This window comes from Phalacrocorax aristotelis, chromosome 6 (assembly GCF_949628215.1).
Source record: "Phalacrocorax aristotelis chromosome 6, bGulAri2.1, whole genome shotgun sequence".
Taxonomy (NCBI): Eukaryota; Metazoa; Chordata; class Aves; order Suliformes; family Phalacrocoracidae; genus Phalacrocorax; species Phalacrocorax aristotelis.
This window is the reverse complement of record NC_134281.1, coordinates 58,379,222-58,396,668: the sequence shown is the minus strand read 5'-3', so window position 1 is coordinate 58,396,668 and position 17,447 is coordinate 58,379,222. Positions and strand designations below refer to the sequence as shown.

The window sequence follows — 17,447 nt, the reverse complement described above, 5'->3', positions numbered from 1 at the left end:
TCTCCTAGAACAGAAGAACCATACAACTCATAGGGATCAAATTTTTTATGTCAAAAGCAATTAAATGTTTGGTTAGGCAGAAAAATAATTGCCTCTGATGCTAATAGGATAGCTGTGAAGAGGTTTGCAGAATGTTGGTTTGTGAACGCTGACAAGGGGGAAAGAACAGTGCTATCAAAATCGCTGTGGACAACTGGAGTAACTGTGGCAAAGCGAGAGAAATGTTGGCCAGGCAGCCCGAAAGGCTGTGCCGACAGCAAAGAGACAAACACAACGTTGAAGAAAAATTTGATCTAGCCAGTGCTTTAAAAGTCAAGTGAGTGTGCCTTGATTTCTATTTGGGCAAAAGCACTTTGGATGAGTCAGTGGTACAGCCGAAGGTGCCTGAGGTAATTTGTTAAAAATGAATGTTCTATCTGTGATTATCTGATTGTTGTAAAGGGTGTACTTTACAAGAGGAGGTTAACTAGCCATCTGTTCTGTCAGTAGCTCCCGATCCTTTATGGCTATTTGGTTCTTTGTTTTAGAAAACGCGTTTTTTACCACCAACCTGTTGCACAAACTGAATGTAAGGCGGTGGGACGAGGGGGAAGCCCGCTGGTGTAAGGGAATGGTGTGGGCGATGGACTCTGAGGTGGCTGCGAACGGGCTGGGTTTAGGAAACTGTTGGGTTTTGCTGTAGCGCTAATTTGGGAGGCGAAAGTATGAAAACGGAGTTATTGAATCCACGGAAAAGGGCAAGGCGAGGTCACTCCACGTACAGGGCGTGAGGGCCGGGAGTTCGGCGGGACCCGGCCTGCCCAGGGGTGTGGTCGCAGCGGCGTGAGGCACGGCGGGGCGCGGGCGGGGCGGCCCAGCCCGGGGAGCCCCTCACCGCCGCCCTGCCTGAGGGGCCGCGGGGACTGCGGGGGGCTGTGGGGGCCGCGCTTACGCGGTGACTGGCGCCCGGGAGTCGGTCTCGTTTGCTTGGGTGGGGTGGAAACGGTGAGAGCCGCGGGACCGGGAGCGAGCGATAAAGGCTCTCTCGGAAGGCTCCGGTTGAGTCACCCTCTGCGTGGTTATCGCGAATTGCTCTTCGTTAGGGCAGGCCGGTTCCCGCCTCGGCACGGCCGTACCCCGGGCTCGCCTCAGCCTTCCCCAGCCGGCCTCCCTTACTGGAAGGGCTCCGCGCCGCCGGCGGCTGCGGGTCCGGCCCCGGCCGTCCCTTCCCTGGCACCGGGGCGGGACAAAACCCCCGACGGATCCCCGGAAAGCCCGGAGAGAAGCAGCGGCGATCAGACCGGTAACAGCGTTGTCTTGTCGGGCAGAGAACGGAAAGCTTGGGGGGGGGTGGGGGGTGTGAGGGTGCGGGAGCGTCCGTCCGTCTGTCCCTCCGGCTCTGTCGGAGCGCGGGCGCAGGGCGACCTGCGGGGCTGCTGGCAGTGCCGCGCCGAGGCGCCGGATCCAGCGCTCATAGGAGCGGATCCCGTGGAAGTACCTTAAATATTATCGAAGTATAAAGTACCGGCGTACCCGAGATACCGAGAGAAAGGAAATGCCGTGTCCTTTTTTGTTGTTGTTAGTCAGAGGAGCGTGTATAAAAGCGCTTTTTTCTGTCCAGATTTGCAATTTCCCCAAGTCGGTTGTTAGTTCAAAATGATTAAGTTGCGTGCTTAGTGCTGAAAAAGTTTTTTAAATACTTAATTTTCAGTTAGAGTGGGTTGGTTTGTAGGGTTTTTCTCAGTAACATCGTGGGAACAGACGAGCAGGCAAAATAATAAATGACTTCCTATGCTAGAGGAGGAACAAAAGCTTGTATTTTTAAGCATTAGCTGAAAAACGCTTAGATTTGACTGTAACCTTGGTGAAGTCCTCTATTTCTGCCAGCAAAATGGGGAGAGAATGTTTGTATCAAGTCAAGGCTTCATACCGTTCAGGATTATGGAGCGCACTGGTTGGGCACTTCAGTTTCTGAGATAATAGTGTAGGCCAAGTAAAGAGGTCTTTACTTATTGAATCCTCTTCAGTGATCACTTTCTCATGGCATATTTTATAGATATCAAGGCATTTACATGTGAAAACTCATGAAGCGTGGGATTTATCTGGTTCTCTCATCTCGAAACAGAGAAATTAAAAAAATTACTTATCCTGGCCTGTGTGCTTTCTGTTGCCTGAGAACAATAGTTAAAAATAACATTTTAAATAGATTGTCTGATTACAGTGCAAGGATGTAGGGGGGGTGGAAATTGTATGACAGAGAAAGAGAGCACAAACATTTTGGTAGCACTTCAAGACCCTTTGGAAGCACTGACCTGGCTGTAATGTTGTGGGGAGTTTTTGATGTTCGACAGACTCATGTTTTTCCTGATAGTAGCGTAAAGCCTTTGAACTATTGCGTATGCTTTCTCAATCTATTTCTCCTTATCAGGCTGTAGGTTCTTGAACCTTAATATTCTTCTCAAAGTCCTGTGACCTGTCTCTGTAGCAGTTCCTGCATCAGTTTATCATGTTTAAAAAAAAAAAGGGGGGGGGGCAGAAAATGCAGGTAGTAGAAAGCTGTTTCTTAAGCCATTTTGGGAGCAGGAATCCTCTCTTTTCTTGTTCTACTAATGAAGAAGGCTACATTGCTTCTAGGGAGACAATTAACGTGTACTCTACCTTGAGTTTATAGTGGCTGTAGTTTTAACTGTATTTCTTCCCATGATATGTAAACTTCAGTAGATTTTCAGTCATGCTTTTTCTGTTTCCCTAGATTACTCTCTTACTACACAAAAAAATAAATCCAAGAAAATTGTTCTGTTTTTTTGTCCTGAACTTGACTTTCCTCACCATTAAGGTTGATCCCTTTCATTATTTCCTGTGTGCATCTGCATAGTGCATGCAAATGTGCCAAGTAACTTAGCAGGGAGAAAAGCATAATGTATCTCCCACTCATTGGAATTTATGGTTACTGGTTTTGAGGGAGGGAGGGCAGGTGGGTGGGCATAGGTTGTGAGGAGATTTGCTGTGTCAGAAGTAAGGAAGGGGTTCACAAAACTTGACTCCATCTTGTAAAAACCTGAAAACATCAGGCAGTTGTTCTTCAGCTGGATGTAATTAAACCATGTTCAAGCCCCCTTAGCTTCCTAGCATGTATAATGATAAAGATATGGTAAGACTTTAAGTATTGCACCATGTGGTAACACCAGGTATAGACTTCAGAAAGTTTGATCTAACAGGGAGAATCACCCAGGCTGCAGATCAATAACTTTGAGAGAAGTGTGAATCTTTTGGTGTTCAAAACTGGTTTAGATGTAACTCAGAGTTTTGAGATAGCTTGAGAGTCTGATTCGGAACTCTGAAATTTCTTTTCTGTTTCCATTTATGAGGTTTCCATTAGCATGAGCATATACAGCCTTGGGCTGTTTATTATGCCATTCATCAGCCTCTGAGGCCAAACTGGAGATCTCCCTTTTCGCGACTTCCCCTCCTCCCATGTGTTGAAACAAGGGAGCAGCAGCTGTTGGCACTAGTTGAGGTATGGAAGGGATGCTTATTCTTGTACCTGTATCAGGTTGAATGAAGCTTCAGAACATTTCTTCAGAACATCAGAAAGTTTTCATGAAGACAAGCAGAGCCGACAACTTTGTATTTGCATGCCAAAGCCAAGAGGAGTAGATGAGTATTTTGTATGTTGTTTTGGGGAAGCGAAGGCTATTTGTTTCATTCTTCATATGGCTCCTTTTTGTTTTGAGAAGTACTGTGAAGAGATGCACATCCCATCAGATTAGAGCTTGGTGGACGTTTGGTTTTGCCCACCAGATATGTATTTTATTTTATGTCCAATCTCATACTGTTTCCCTAAATGCTATGTTGATTTTAAAGACTACTTCGTTTGTACTCGCCCCCATTCATAACAAAAAAACAGGACATGTCAGAAGATACCTGGAAACCTTTCATGCCCTCCAGTTCTCTGAATTCACAGTCTGACTCCTGGCAATTCCATTTCCATGTACATTCCCAAATTACAGACTGAAGAAAAAGAAATGCCACTCCACATATAAACACAATTCACCTATCGTTTTTAACGTTATGTTGGCATGAGTCAATCTTGCTTGCGTCTAGTTAGAGGAAACTTGTATGACTTCCGAGGTGCTCTGTTTTGTTAGATGCTGCGTTTTGAGAAATGGGAGTGTGTACAGTTAAATTTCAGTTCCTTTTGGGCTATTGTTCTGCTGTAATTTCTACCATCTCAGTTGTGGATTACGTGATGGCAGATGTTCAAAGCACGTTGTCTCTTGGGGAGTGAAATTTTCAGGGTTTCTATATCCAGTAAAGTCTTTGAATCATATGTTAAAGTATTTGAGACATTCCAGAGTCCTCAGCTGAAGAGGCTCCCTCCTTGCAGTGTCTACCTTCAATATCAGAAAAATGTATGGATAGTTTGGTAGGACTTCTGTTATTGAGCTAATTGTTTTAGTTCTTGGTTTACATTTATGAAGGATACCTAGTGCACCAGCAGATAGGCAAGCAGATGTATTTATGGGTAGGAGGTAGCAGACCTGTCGGTTTAGGAGTTTTGTTTTGGGGGTCTTGCAAGGAGGATTGCTTGAAATATCATCAGAGCTTCTGTGCTCACATAATTGTGGCTGAGTGTCTTGCCAGTTCCTGAATGTAGGTATTTCTAACTTTGGAACTCTAACTTGATTACTCGGAACAAAACTCAGCTGTGAATTTGAGGATTGAGTATTGATTTTGTAAATCATGGAATGTTACTGAGTGTAACTTAAAAGGTGCAATGATTAAGACGTAACTGAGGGAGTTTGGTTTCCTTTCTTAAAAAAGGCTTCTTAGGAGGGGACGTTAAATGAAAAATGCTGTACTTCAGAGGGTCATGGTTTATTTGCTGAAAATTCACAGACTGTTGGATTGGAAACCTAATGGATTGCTATAATAATAATCCTGTGATTTGATTAGGAGAGGGAATGCTCAGCTTTTTTTAATGGATTCTCAAACATGAAGTGGTTGACAGTTTACTGTCATTGTAAGCCTGTTGTGGACTCATCTGGTATCAAGTACTGAACTGAAGCTTTCATTGGTTATATTTACACCTGCTTGGTTTTGATACCCATTTGCATGAAATGTCATGTGTTCCATTTCAGCATAGTGGTAATCTTGCAGGAAAACCTAAGGAAACTCTCTCTGACTGGATAACCTGCACTTAAATAGTCAGAATTCAGAGATTTGGAAGTGGTTTTTATAAACCAATAAGAAAGTATGATTATTAAGTACAGAACCTCAGCAGCCCCAGAAAGAATTAACATGTTTGCAATATGAGCAAGCTAGCCTCCAATTTTTGAGGCTCTTGGTGTTTGTTGCCTTACTACAGTAACATATAAAATTGAGTTTCCAAATGAACATGTGAATTTTAAGAAGCTCCCCCCCTTCCCCCCATTGTCCGAAGTAATTTTTATCTTTCCTCTCTCAAAATAAAGCTGAATTTACTGGAAGCAACCTCTGTCAGTTTGCTCTAGCTTTGTGGTAAGCGTTTGCATTTTAGACCTTTCTATCTCTGGACCAATTGTTTTGCTTAGAGCAACAGTAATGCAAAACTGACTTCACAGCACTGTTTTATTCTTTTGAAAATAATTATGTGATATTTTTAATACTAGCCAGCAGAAACTGTCCTGAAACCACACAATAAATGGAGAGGTGATTTAGTATTTCACATCAAGGGCCCATATGATAATTTTTGGAAGCTTTTTTTTGTGAGAGTGTGGTTTAGTTTCTGTGGGATTTCGAATTTCCATTGGATCTGTGTAACAAAAAAAATGTCAGTTCTTATTAACTTCTCAACTCTTTTCTACTCTTTTCAATGAGAAACCTGACCAAAGTCAAACAGGTTCTCTCTGGGCAGAGATGCTGTTTCCAGAGGCTTTTCTACTATAGTACGTAGTAGCTGTGCTCAGACAGAGCATTGGCAAATTGACGAGTAAAAAAAAAAAACCTAAATATTATTTATAATCTGTAATTAATGCGTATTTATTGTAGGACCTTCAGTAAGGGAGAAGTGTGAAGGGATTTGTTGTTGAAGCTTGGAAACATCATCCAGCCTGTGAATCTCTGCAACATAGCCGACTGGAAGTAGCAGAATTCTAACATAAGTTTGAGATGAGCTTTAGAGTTACTGTAAAACTAAGCCTTTTATGAAGTAGCTTCACTGAAGCAACACTTTGATAGTACCTGTGATAGTGAGGCTGGAGGAGGAGGACTGCAGAGCTAGCTCTGTTTTCTTCCCACCCCTGCGCATTCCCCAAAACCGGAGTATTTCTTGTGCAGCTGTAAGCAGCTGCCCTCCAGGCTGCTGGCCCTTCAGGGTACTGCTCTTATTTTTCAGCATGGAACTCGACCAAGGTCAGAACAGATTCTCCCTGTCCATAACTGTTATTTCCAAAAGCTCTTCTGCTTTCTGATTTCATATCAATCTCTGCTGCTCCTGTGGCTTTTACAGTTTTTTTAGGAGGCACCTGGTTGACTACCACCCAGGTTAAATAATGTAGGACTGGTTGATCTTTAGGTCTATCTGTACATTCCGTAGAGTGGCTTTTGCGGGCTAATATAACTGGATAGGATAAAGCAGCCTGTCTTCTGTAATATAGCACCATAAAGTGAGCGCTGAGCAGCATTTTTGAAGGAACAGAACAACAATCTGTTAATGTGCCTGAAGTGTTTCTTGAAGGTTTTTTTGCTCACGTAACAGAAAAACCTGTACTGTATGACAGGCTATAATTGATTGTACAAGAGACTGACAGCTATGCAAATCCCTAATGTCAACAACGAGTTGAGCCAGCAGGGTGTGCATGCTGAAGAAGAGAATTCCAGTAATCTGCTCCTGCCCTTATCTCTTGGGTAGAGCCCTTTAGTTTACAGCCTGTTAGAAATATGTGACCAGTTCTCTGCTAGATTTATTACCTGAGAAAGACTCTTGACATACAGTTTTTCCTCACAGTGTGCCAACTACTGGATTTAGAAACATATTCTTCCAAACCAAGATATAGAGTGTCCTTTATTTTCTGTCAAAATGTTCTTAAAACTTTGCTGTTTGTTAGTGATTTGAAGTTGATGTCTGAGTCTTCAGAGGATGTGAAGGAGCAAGGAAGAGGAACTTTCTGGATAAAAATGGAGAATTGCTCAGGGCCTGCTCTTGTGTGTGTGTGTCCAGATCGGTTGTTTTTTGTTGTGACTTTTCACATGTATAAAAGTTAATATACATGAGTGCTTGACATGCAGTTGGGAGCAACGTGACTGGATTATAATACAGGCTACATCTTGAGGTATCTCGCTGCCTCAAGGCAAAGCAGAAGTTCAGTTCTAGATGCCTTTCTTGGTCATGTTGTTTAACTTCCATTAAAGTAGGGATTTTGATATGCTATGATAAATCTCGTTTTTGTTTTTCCAGGACCAAAAATGATAGCTGCAGGAAAATTTTCAAGTCTTCCCAGAAATGGCTCAGTGAACCACCAGTTCTCATTAGCTGCTTCCATGGACCTTTTGACCACTAAACCTTCGCCAACTGAGCATCGCTCAGAGTCCTTTCAAGACATCTCTATCCATGGCACTCTCCCCAGAAAGAAGAAGGGGACAATTCCCATTAGGTCTTGCGATACGTTTAGCCGCATGGGAACACTGCCGTGTACCAGAACACACCGGCAGCAGCCGCCTTTTGTACAGGATGTTATAGAAGAGTACCCTCTGCAGAATGGGAAAAGCAGCAAACTTCATGCCAGGTACCTTGTAAAACCTTAATTTATATATGTTTGTTGCATAGGAATTATGTATTTTTCTAGACCTCTAAATGTCCATTTATAGGTGCAGCTGTTTATTATAACTCTGCATTCTTACAGAGGTTGATTTTTCTCCCTACTACTCAGTTTAGGTTTTGCTGGAAGAAGCCAAACAAAAAACAGTGTGAAACCTGTGCAGGGTGGGGAGGGGAACCAGTGAATCTGATGCATGGGTTTCAAGAATTCTACAAATTTCTTCTCTTTTTTGACTTACTAAATAGCTCAGGCTTCAAAATAATTTTCCTTTTGCAATAAGATCAGTCAGTATGTGGGCTCTTAAATACTCAAGCCTGTTTAAAATGTCCTTCTATACCACTCTTTCTGTGGGATCTAGTGATTTGGATTTTTAGTCTTTCTTTTGAAATCTGTGTAGTTTTTAAAAATAATTTTTAAGGACTAGGTCTTGCCTCTGAATGTTTAAAAGGTGTAACATTGCATGTACTATTCCCATGGAGGAAACTTAAAAGTCATTGAATTGCTTTGAAACAACCCTTTGCATTGTTCTGACAGAGCAGTTTTAACCAGAAAGTCAAACTATTCAAACTCAATTTTGATTTGGATTCGGTGCTTATGTGGTGGAGTGCAGAGTGAGAGGGGAGAGTGGTGTTCCAGCTGCCTCCAACCTAGAGCTACACATGAGCTGCTTTTTCTTGAAGACTCGGTGAAACCCAACTGAGCTAATGGCAAATTATCCCTGTTTATTATTTTTGCCTGACTTCCTGGTTATAACATCCATGACTCTTGAGAAAGAATTACACTTTCATAGCTTGCATTTCTTTTGGGAATCTATTATCATCACTGATATTTAATGTCATACAAAAAACTAATTAATTTTGTAAATGTGCTTCGTTTTGTTCTCATACTGAGGTCTATAAAATGGGAAAAGTTTTCCAGCTAACACAAGAAAAATTCAGTGTAATGCAGTGGATCAATTAAAGGCACAAAGATGAGAGAGTGTTAGGTTGCCTGGGTGACAGAATTAAACACTGAGAGCGGATAACCAAATGGCAACTTCTGAATTAGGATTTATAGTTTTGCTGTGTCCATCACTAAGATTTCTTGTTCTCAACTCTTGTGAGGGAAGGACGGCTCTAATTACGTGGGCTTGTGTGTGTAGAGTGGTTTTTGTATGCTTTTTGCTTGCAGCATACACGATCAGGCTTTCTTCTCACTTGAAAAATAAGTCTTTCTTCTCTATACCCCATTCACTTTGAAAGAAGAAAGGGCTTCAGTGTATTTAGTATTCCTCTGTCACTGATCTCTGAGCTGTACCTGCTTACATGAACTGGCTTTTTAACATAATTTGCTTCTTCGATTTGCATACTTTTAGAGAATGCAAGCAGCCAGCGCTGCTGCCATAAAAAGAATATGGTAGTATACAGTGAAGTTCTATCTTACATCTTCCTTCTCAAGAGCAATTACTAAACATGATTTGCAAGAGATGCTCTCCTGAGAGACCAAAAGCCTCCTGTTTTTAAATATGTTTATAGTCATAGCTGATAACTTTCCTTGTCCTGTGAAGAACACTTTTGCACAAGCAATAAAAATAAGAACAGAATGCTTGAGAGGAAAACGTCAAGAAGTTCTGCCTGCTCAGAATTAAAGCATGATGCTTTTGAAATAATAAGAGATTCAAAGGGTGTCGTTAGTGCAGCCTGTTAATAGCATTTGTGTCTTGAGTCATAGTAGCAAGTGCCGTTCCTGTGTTTGATCTTCCAGTTGCTTTACTATTGGAAATAGCACACACACAGAGAATGCTATGGTAACAACTTCTAACTTTAGCTTTCTTTAATTTTTACAATGGATCTTTATATGTTCTGCACCATGACCTGGCAGCCCACTTGTATTACAGCAGAAGACACTACCAACAGTCAGCAAATATATCACTTCTTGAGTTGTCTTGGGATGACTCTGCACCTTTCATCTAGTATACGTGAAAGACAATTGAGAGCGCAAGTCTAGTTTTCCTGTGGCAAGCATTCTGCCTTATATGCTAAGGTATATATTCTAATGCTTACACTCACATTGAAATTAGTTGGTACTAACAGAATAGGGAAGTCCATTTTACCTTGTCAGCGTTATATTACAAAGCCTTGTAATATTTTTATTTCAGTGTAGGCACTTGTGAGATAGTGTAACGTTATGTGGATATTCACATTCAGGAGTAGATTAGTCTTTCATTGCTCTAATGCTGTTTACAAAAATTAAAAGTGTGACCACACATTTTAATCAAACTTTTTCATGATGCATTGTTCAACCCAAGTGCTGTATTTGATGTCAGTAGACCAGAACTAATAGTCATTAGGATTACAGTGTTCATGTGCACATGGATCCGATTATACTGAACTGTGACTCAGGCATGTCGTTGTTTAAGTTTGATTAATTCTAATTTAAAAAACAACTATGATAACTTTTTCAGTAGTTCAAAATGAGTAATATAATCTTTAATATATAAACACGCAAAACCTAATTTTGTGGGACAAAAAAATAAACCAAAGCGAGGGGAATGGTGTCATTCCCTAATGGAACTCTTCTGATTTCCAGAAACTTTTCTGCTGTCTTATATTACAGCTACCTAATTGCATTACTCTGCAGCCAAGATGAAGTGTACGTATAGTAATTTATTTGAAGAATTATATTCTGTCAGGATTTTTACATCTATATGACCAGATATAGTATGTCTTTATGGAATTTCTATTATCTTCTGGATTAACATGGAAAAATAAGTCTAATATACCAAAGCACTCTTCTAATGTTGCAGTAACTAATTCATGCAGTTTCAGGGGGAAAAAACCCAAAATGACAAAACACACAAGAGATGAAGTTTCTTCAAACCTGATAGTCACTTCTTAAAACTCGGCAAAATTATTTTGTCAACTTTCAACACAATAAGGTTGTGTTCTCTTCTGTTTGGTTTGGGAATGTACATGTGTGGTAGCTAGTTCGAGGGGAAAAAATGTTTGCTTGAGAAAGCCTATATCTGATTTGTAGAGTCTCTTGGAATTAATTAAATGGCCAAAGTTAGAAGTAGCTGAGCTCTTGAAAGTCTTCGAAAGTTAGTTTTATTGGCTAAAATAAAGTAGCTAAAATAAATGAAAGTTCTTTGCTTTCAAGAGAGAATTATTTTTTAGCCTGTAAAACCGTAAAGCTGCTTTCGTGTAATATTCTTTATCTGATGTTGACAATTAAACCTAAATAAAGCACAACTGGAATATTTTTTTTGTCACCTGGTCCATGGGTGAGCTTTGTTTAATTAGCTTCACTTTATACTATGAGACCTTTATTTAAAAGAAAAATTGTTCAAATGCATTTCTGTTGCTAGAACCTGTTGGCTTTTTTTGGCCTGCGTCTTGCGGCTGCCATCAGGAAACCCAGAATTTCCAAGCTCTTCGTAAAGTTTCACGCTTGTGTGGATGAAGAAGGGGGTCAGCCTAGACATCTTTCTTGCTCGTCTTACTGAGGCCAAGAGTACCTGGCTGTATTTGCTGTATCAAATGCTTCATTTCACTGTGCTGAATACTCGTGGTCCTGTGCAGTTATCTTGACTAGTATCTCCTCCAAGGAAGTAGAATAATTCTTGTTTTCCCTATTCTAGTGTTTTGGGAAGGGTAAGTGTTTCTTCCCCCCCCCCCCCCCCCCCCCCCCCCCGCCCTCAATCCTCTCCCAGTTTTCACAGGCAATGCTAGCTCAGTTATTTGCATAATTTTAGACTATATAAGGCATATTTCAAATAAATGAATATTGGAAATGTCAAACTCATTTCAATTTTTCTGTGACCGAGCACATCACAAGTCTGCAGTCCTTATTAGGAAAATTTGTCACATACATATATTTGGGCAAAAATCAGAGAGATGATGAGTCACAACCTCGTGTTGTTAAAAGCACAAACTTGAACTTACAAAGGATTAACAGAAGAAATGGTGTCATTTGGAACTACTTGTGCACTTGGATGATTATGGTTCTGCCTGACTGACATTCCACTTTTAAGAGACTTGTGGCATTTTCATGCTTTTTCATTAATGCAGCCAAATATCCCTCAGGTGAACAAGACCCAAAACCAGTGCAGAACTAGCACAATTAGAGCAAGTTTGAATGTAGTGATGAAGGCAGCTGTCAAACACCTCTTTCGACATTCTACACCATTGCAGTTGGATGTCAATAGTACCCATGTAGTTTTGGGTTAAGGTAGTAGTTGTCTCTGTGGGTCTGGTACTGGCTCTGATATGAATATACTTAAATGTTTCCTTAACGTAGAAGTATAGTGGATTTCTGAGGGGTATTGAGAGGATAGAATGGAGAAAAGACACCTGCAAAGAATCTCTTGCAAATATTCCACAGCAAAAGTGGATTCCAGTATTGATACTGTGCTCTCTGTTTCATGAGGCAGTGTGGTTTGCAAGTGATCACAGAACAAGTAATTGCTTCTTGGATTGTCTGGCAGCTGACAGCTATACTGTTCTGTGTTCCTAACCTTCCTAATAAAATAAATATCTAACAAACAGTTTCATAAACACTAACAGAGTCTGATTCGAAAAGACATGTTTCTCATACAAGGCTTATGTTTTGTTTGAACCTCAGTAGGGCTGCATATATACTATCCATTATTGTTAAGCCAATCTACATAGGAGGGAAAGAAGGAGAAAGAGAAGCACGAGACACATCGTGAAGGTCTTTCCTCCAGTTGAGGTTTTGAATTGAAATTAGTGCTTTTTCAAGACCCATAAAAATCCATTCCATAGTTATAAGTGTTGCTCCATGTAATCTTCAGTACTTAGTATAGAATAGGCATCAGCAAAGGCTGTTACCGTGGTTAGGATATTCATAGTGTTCCTTCTTGTGTGGATTCTCTGACTAATAAATTTTGAACCTCGTGACACAGTCTTCCTCTTAGCAAGTTGTCACTGAGGAATTAATTTCCTGTGCTGCCTCTAGACACTTATTTTTTGAAATTGTAAGAAAGAAATAAATTTTTGATACCCCACTGTCAAACAGGTCATTAGTTCCAAAGTTGTGGGGAGAGAAGTAATGCAAGTGGTATGATTGTTTCAACATTGTTTTCTTAGAGACTTAGACAGATAAAGCTGTGATCTTCACAATCAGTTTAAAGCACAATGAAGGAAAGAAAAAACGTACAACTTTCTCAATACCGGTAATTTGTCTGTTGCCTAAATAGGGGGAGAAAACCCCAGCCTGTATTCCTGTTGAAACAAACAAGCTGTGCAGCAAAATTAAGTGAAATTTGGTTTAATAACAGCTCTGGTGTGAAACTGTGAACTGTCAAGAGGCCAGAAATAAGATCCAAATTAGCACCAAGTTGGCATTGTTTGTTTTTTTTTTTCTCTTCAAGATGCTTTGAAGGAATTTAATACAAATTTCCAGACAGATCATCTACCACAGTAGTAAAATTAAAGCTGCACACAATTTCTTATGAAAAAAATTATTAATTTTTATGTAGTTTGTAGAGTAATGTGCCTGGTTAAAGACCTTAGTGTTTCATGTGTGTCCAACTCAGACTTTTTAGTACAGGCACTTGACTGCTAAAAGTATGTGTATGAGAAATTTTGCATTTGATGGAAAGAAAGATGAGTTAATTTTGTCCTTGCCCTGTATGTATAGTATGGGACTCTTCAAAGAGTAGAGCTTTGGATATTTTAGGAGAGACTGTATGGTCACACACTGACATTAAATCACTGTCTTCCCTCTGCTGAGCCTTCCCCTAGGAAGTGTTGAAGCGCACCATCTGCCAGAAATGATTGCTCTAAGTTTTCATGCTAATTAAAGCCTTCAGAGTTGGCATTAATTTACACTGGCTGTTTCCTGTTATACAGGATGTTTGTGAATATATGCTGGTCTTATTCCTGTTTACTAGCTGTCTTTTCAGTGACCGTTTCACCATTTCATCTGTCCATGCTTGCAAAGATGATTTTTTTGTTCAAATTCCATTCTTTTTCTATACTGATGTTTCAAAAATAGTCACTGATGAACAGTAGGGCTATACTGTTGGAGCTGGCTTGGAATCAAAATACTTTGTACATTTCCCTAAATTGCATATAATGCCCTGGATGCTTTGTTGTATCACTGTTCATGAGAGGTTCTGGCCTACCAGCTGGACAGAATTAGATTCCGCCCCCACCTCTTTTAAAGCTTTACTTTCAACTGTCTATATTTAGAAGCACAGAGTTGTAACTACAGAGCTATAAATTTAATCTTTTTTCCTTTTCTCCTGTCTTGATTGTGTGTTTTTAAGTCCTGTAAATTCCTGGCTATGTCCTGAATGTGATTGTAGCTACAACCCTACTTCTCTTTTTGTTGATGTGGCTGCAAACTGTACCTTTATGTAGGTAGGTAATGCATAAGAGCTTCGTTTTACTCTACCAAAATCTCAGAGAAAAACTTTTCATATCCAACAATTTTTAATGTGGTTTAGGCAAGGGGGGGGGGGAGAAAAAAAAGAAAAATTCAGTCTGGTGGGTTTGGGAGGGCTGAGGGGAAGACTGTGATTAGCTTGGTTCTTCCACTGAGAAGATGGACAAACGAGTAGCTCAAATGTCTTCCAACGCTCACTGAACCCTATTGCAAAAGATGAAAATGTGGCAAATAACGTGTAAACTAAAAATGTATGTTATAGATTAAACCTAATATCTACATGCAGATGCTAGGAATACACTTAGTTTCTGTAGTTCTGAAAGTATGATAGGTGTATCCAAGTGTATATTTAGCTAGACTTCAGACTCTTAGTTTGAGTACTGTCAGGAGACTTTTTTCCTCGTGGTTTTCGGTGTCAGCATTTTCCCCCCATTATTTCAGATAAAGTGCTATCATCTAGCATTGAACTTTCCATTGCTGCAGCAGAGGGTTATTCTGGAGTAGATTAGTTTATCTGGTCATTTAAGATGTTCTGTGCTCTTCAACATTTCTGATCTTCAAGGCTCTTCATGTTTAGCTGGGTGAGACTTGCATACTTGTCTCATGTTATGTAACTGTCCAGGAAAAAAAATAGAAATATGTTCTCGTACCACTGACATTAATAGGGTAACTTTATCAGCATACAATTAAGCAGACTGTCTGTCTTCTGGAGGACCTTGTCCTTGGAGGGCAGTTTATCTGGAAGTTAGCAAGGTGTTAGTCTTGAGGTATAAAGCCATTAATGGTTGGATTCTGGGTTCCTAAAACTTTTCCTTTCCTTGTATTACCACAATAGATGAGACCTCCTGAGGTCCTTGAGTGGATAGTTGATTTATAAGGGAAAAGAGCTGGCAGGGCAGTACTGGTGAGAAGCACACTATCCAGGGATTTGCTTCTTCCTTGACAGAATTTGCAGCCTGTTTTGCTTCTCCAGATGCTGCAAACTCTGTTTTGCTTTGGGTTCTGAGAATGTTCTGGGTCGGGTATTTAGACAGCATTTATTTTGTTCTAACTAGTGATTTTGAAAATGTTATTTGTTGGATAATTTTAGTTTGAATATATGTTACTTTTTTTTTTTCTATGAATGCTGTGTATGTGCTTAGAGCATATGGTTAGGCGTGCTTTGAAAGTTAAAATAAAAATAAAATTCCGTCAAGATTTGCATACATCAAGTAAAATAAGTATTTTACATGTTTGCTGTGTGGTGAAAAGTAAATAATACTGTTTGGGTTTATAGAACACCATGTGGTTCTTCAGGCATGAAAATTTTTGCAAGATCAATAGGAAGAAAATCGATACCTTTGGTTCCCTTTAAATTTTAGGATAAGGTGGGGAGGGAATTTTTATAAAACCACAGAATTTTTAAAGTGAAAATAGTATGGTTTTGGTGTGATGCCTGAAACTTCCTCTTAGTGTGAGTTTTGTTTTCCAAAAAAACCTGAACTAGACTGTTTGTGGTTGTGTTTTTTAATAGGCGCAAGACAAGCATGGTGAATTTAGGGCTACTGAGTATCTCATTGACTTCTTCTGTGAACTCACAAATGGTTCTTCAAAAGGAAGGATTCCTCAGATGTTCCCAGAGCTTCATTCTTTTTGTCCCAGAATTTCCTATTTTTTCCCTTGATCTGTCCTGTTCATGTATGCACATGCAAATCTGACCTCTTGCTGTCTCAGAGGTGGAGCAGAGCTACCCACTAAAGTGGTAAATGTTTGTGGTGAAAGGAACGCTCTGTTGTACAAGCAGAGAATAGCTAACGTTCTCTGCTTACGTTCAATATCAAATCCTCTTATCCTTTAACTTTTGGGGGTCATTTCTGTTTTGGCTTGTCTGCCTTTCCAGCCCCTCTGTCCATTACTGGGGTCAGATTCTTTTGGTGTAGAAGTTCTACTCAACACTTCATCCCTTTGTTCCTATTTGATGCTCACATCTGCTGTCTTTGCTTGCTCGACAGAGATCTGCAAAGCTTCACTTCTTGCTACTTCGGCTACAAGCGGCAATTAACAGAAACCTGCCCATGTGGGATCTTGGGGGAGGGAGGTGAGGGGAACAGGACAAAATGCCTCAAAAAGAGAGACCATCTCTCCAGTATCGGAGATTAATTAAACCCCAGTACTATATGGGGTTGACACAGCTGTATCATTGTTTGAAATTAATTGTGGGATCTGGACCTTATTGTTAATGAATTACTTGCTAGGTAAACTTGGGCCCAAATTCCTCAAAGCCCAACCAAAATGAGTGTTAAGTTATTTAAAAAAAAATAAAAATCCTGAAAACCTCTGTGTTTTCAGGCCATTTTTTAATTGGGCAGAGGACAGTGTATGTAGCGGAAAGTTTCTTGAATTACTCCTTCCATCACACCCAAAGCTCCTCTCTTAGCTCTGCTGGTTTTTGGTCTATTTTGTAAAGATTCTGGAGAGCCCTATTCACTTGTACCACGTACTGCATTGCTTCCTCAGCTTGCCCCCTGTCCACATGTGGCTATTTATTTTCCTTTCTGCCCCTTTTATGCTTTGAATAAAGATCCACTTTCCATGACTACTGTAGGGCATAACAGCAGTATGTTGGTACCTACGGCTAATCACCAAAAATCCTGCAGATAAATGTGAAAGTGACTGTTTTCAGTCCCTGAATGAAGACAGGTAGAAAGCATGTAGCAAAAAGGCAACTACAATTTTAAAATACCTTTTTTCTCACCTGCACTTAGGTGTTTGCTTCTAGTAAACACTTTTGCTTCTAGTAAACGCTTTTCTTAATCAGGACAGTGACCATTTTAGAGGCCTTCTTTTTAAAAACACAGTAAATAGAAGAGATTATGACAATATTGTACTAGGACAACAGCCCTTATATATTTAGATTATGATAGACCGTTTCTCTATCACAAGTTTTACCAACTATATATATACTGCCAGGCACCTATTAAACTGTCGCCTTTTGGGTGCACTACCATTTGTAGCTGCACTTCTTCCTTTCAGCAAGAAGTGTTTTGTTTGTTAGCAAAAGATATCCTGCATTGCAATTTCTCCTATGCTGCAGTCCGATACGTATTTTTATGATAGGTTGTGAGATACCTGCTGGCTTCTGAAAGTATTATAGAAGCTACAGTCAGTTCTTCACACCTTCTCTTCTTCCATACCCTTGTTATCTTTCTTAATACCTTAGAACTGCTTTGTTACACTTCACAATTTGTTGTTCTTAAAGGTATTTTCGGTCTTTCTGTTCCGTAGCTGAAAAAAAGTGGA

The 17,447-nt window shown here is 40.1% G+C and overlaps 1 protein-coding gene across 3 annotated transcripts in view; it reads left to right on the top strand.

The window, feature by feature from the left end:
- Window positions 1–17,447, top strand: part of BCAR3 (BCAR3 adaptor protein, NSP family member) — a 110,206-nt gene that overhangs the window by 48,889 nt on the left and 43,870 nt on the right. For 2 of the 3 annotated variants that reach the window (XM_075098148.1, XM_075098145.1), the window contains one exon: window positions 7,418–7,745. In XM_075098148.1, the coding sequence (XP_074954249.1) occupies window positions 7,418–7,745 (328 nt within the window). Of the gene's footprint in view, window positions 1–855; window positions 1,283–7,417; window positions 7,746–17,447 lie in introns of those variants that run through there. The other variant, XM_075098147.1, reaches the window with a different exon arrangement.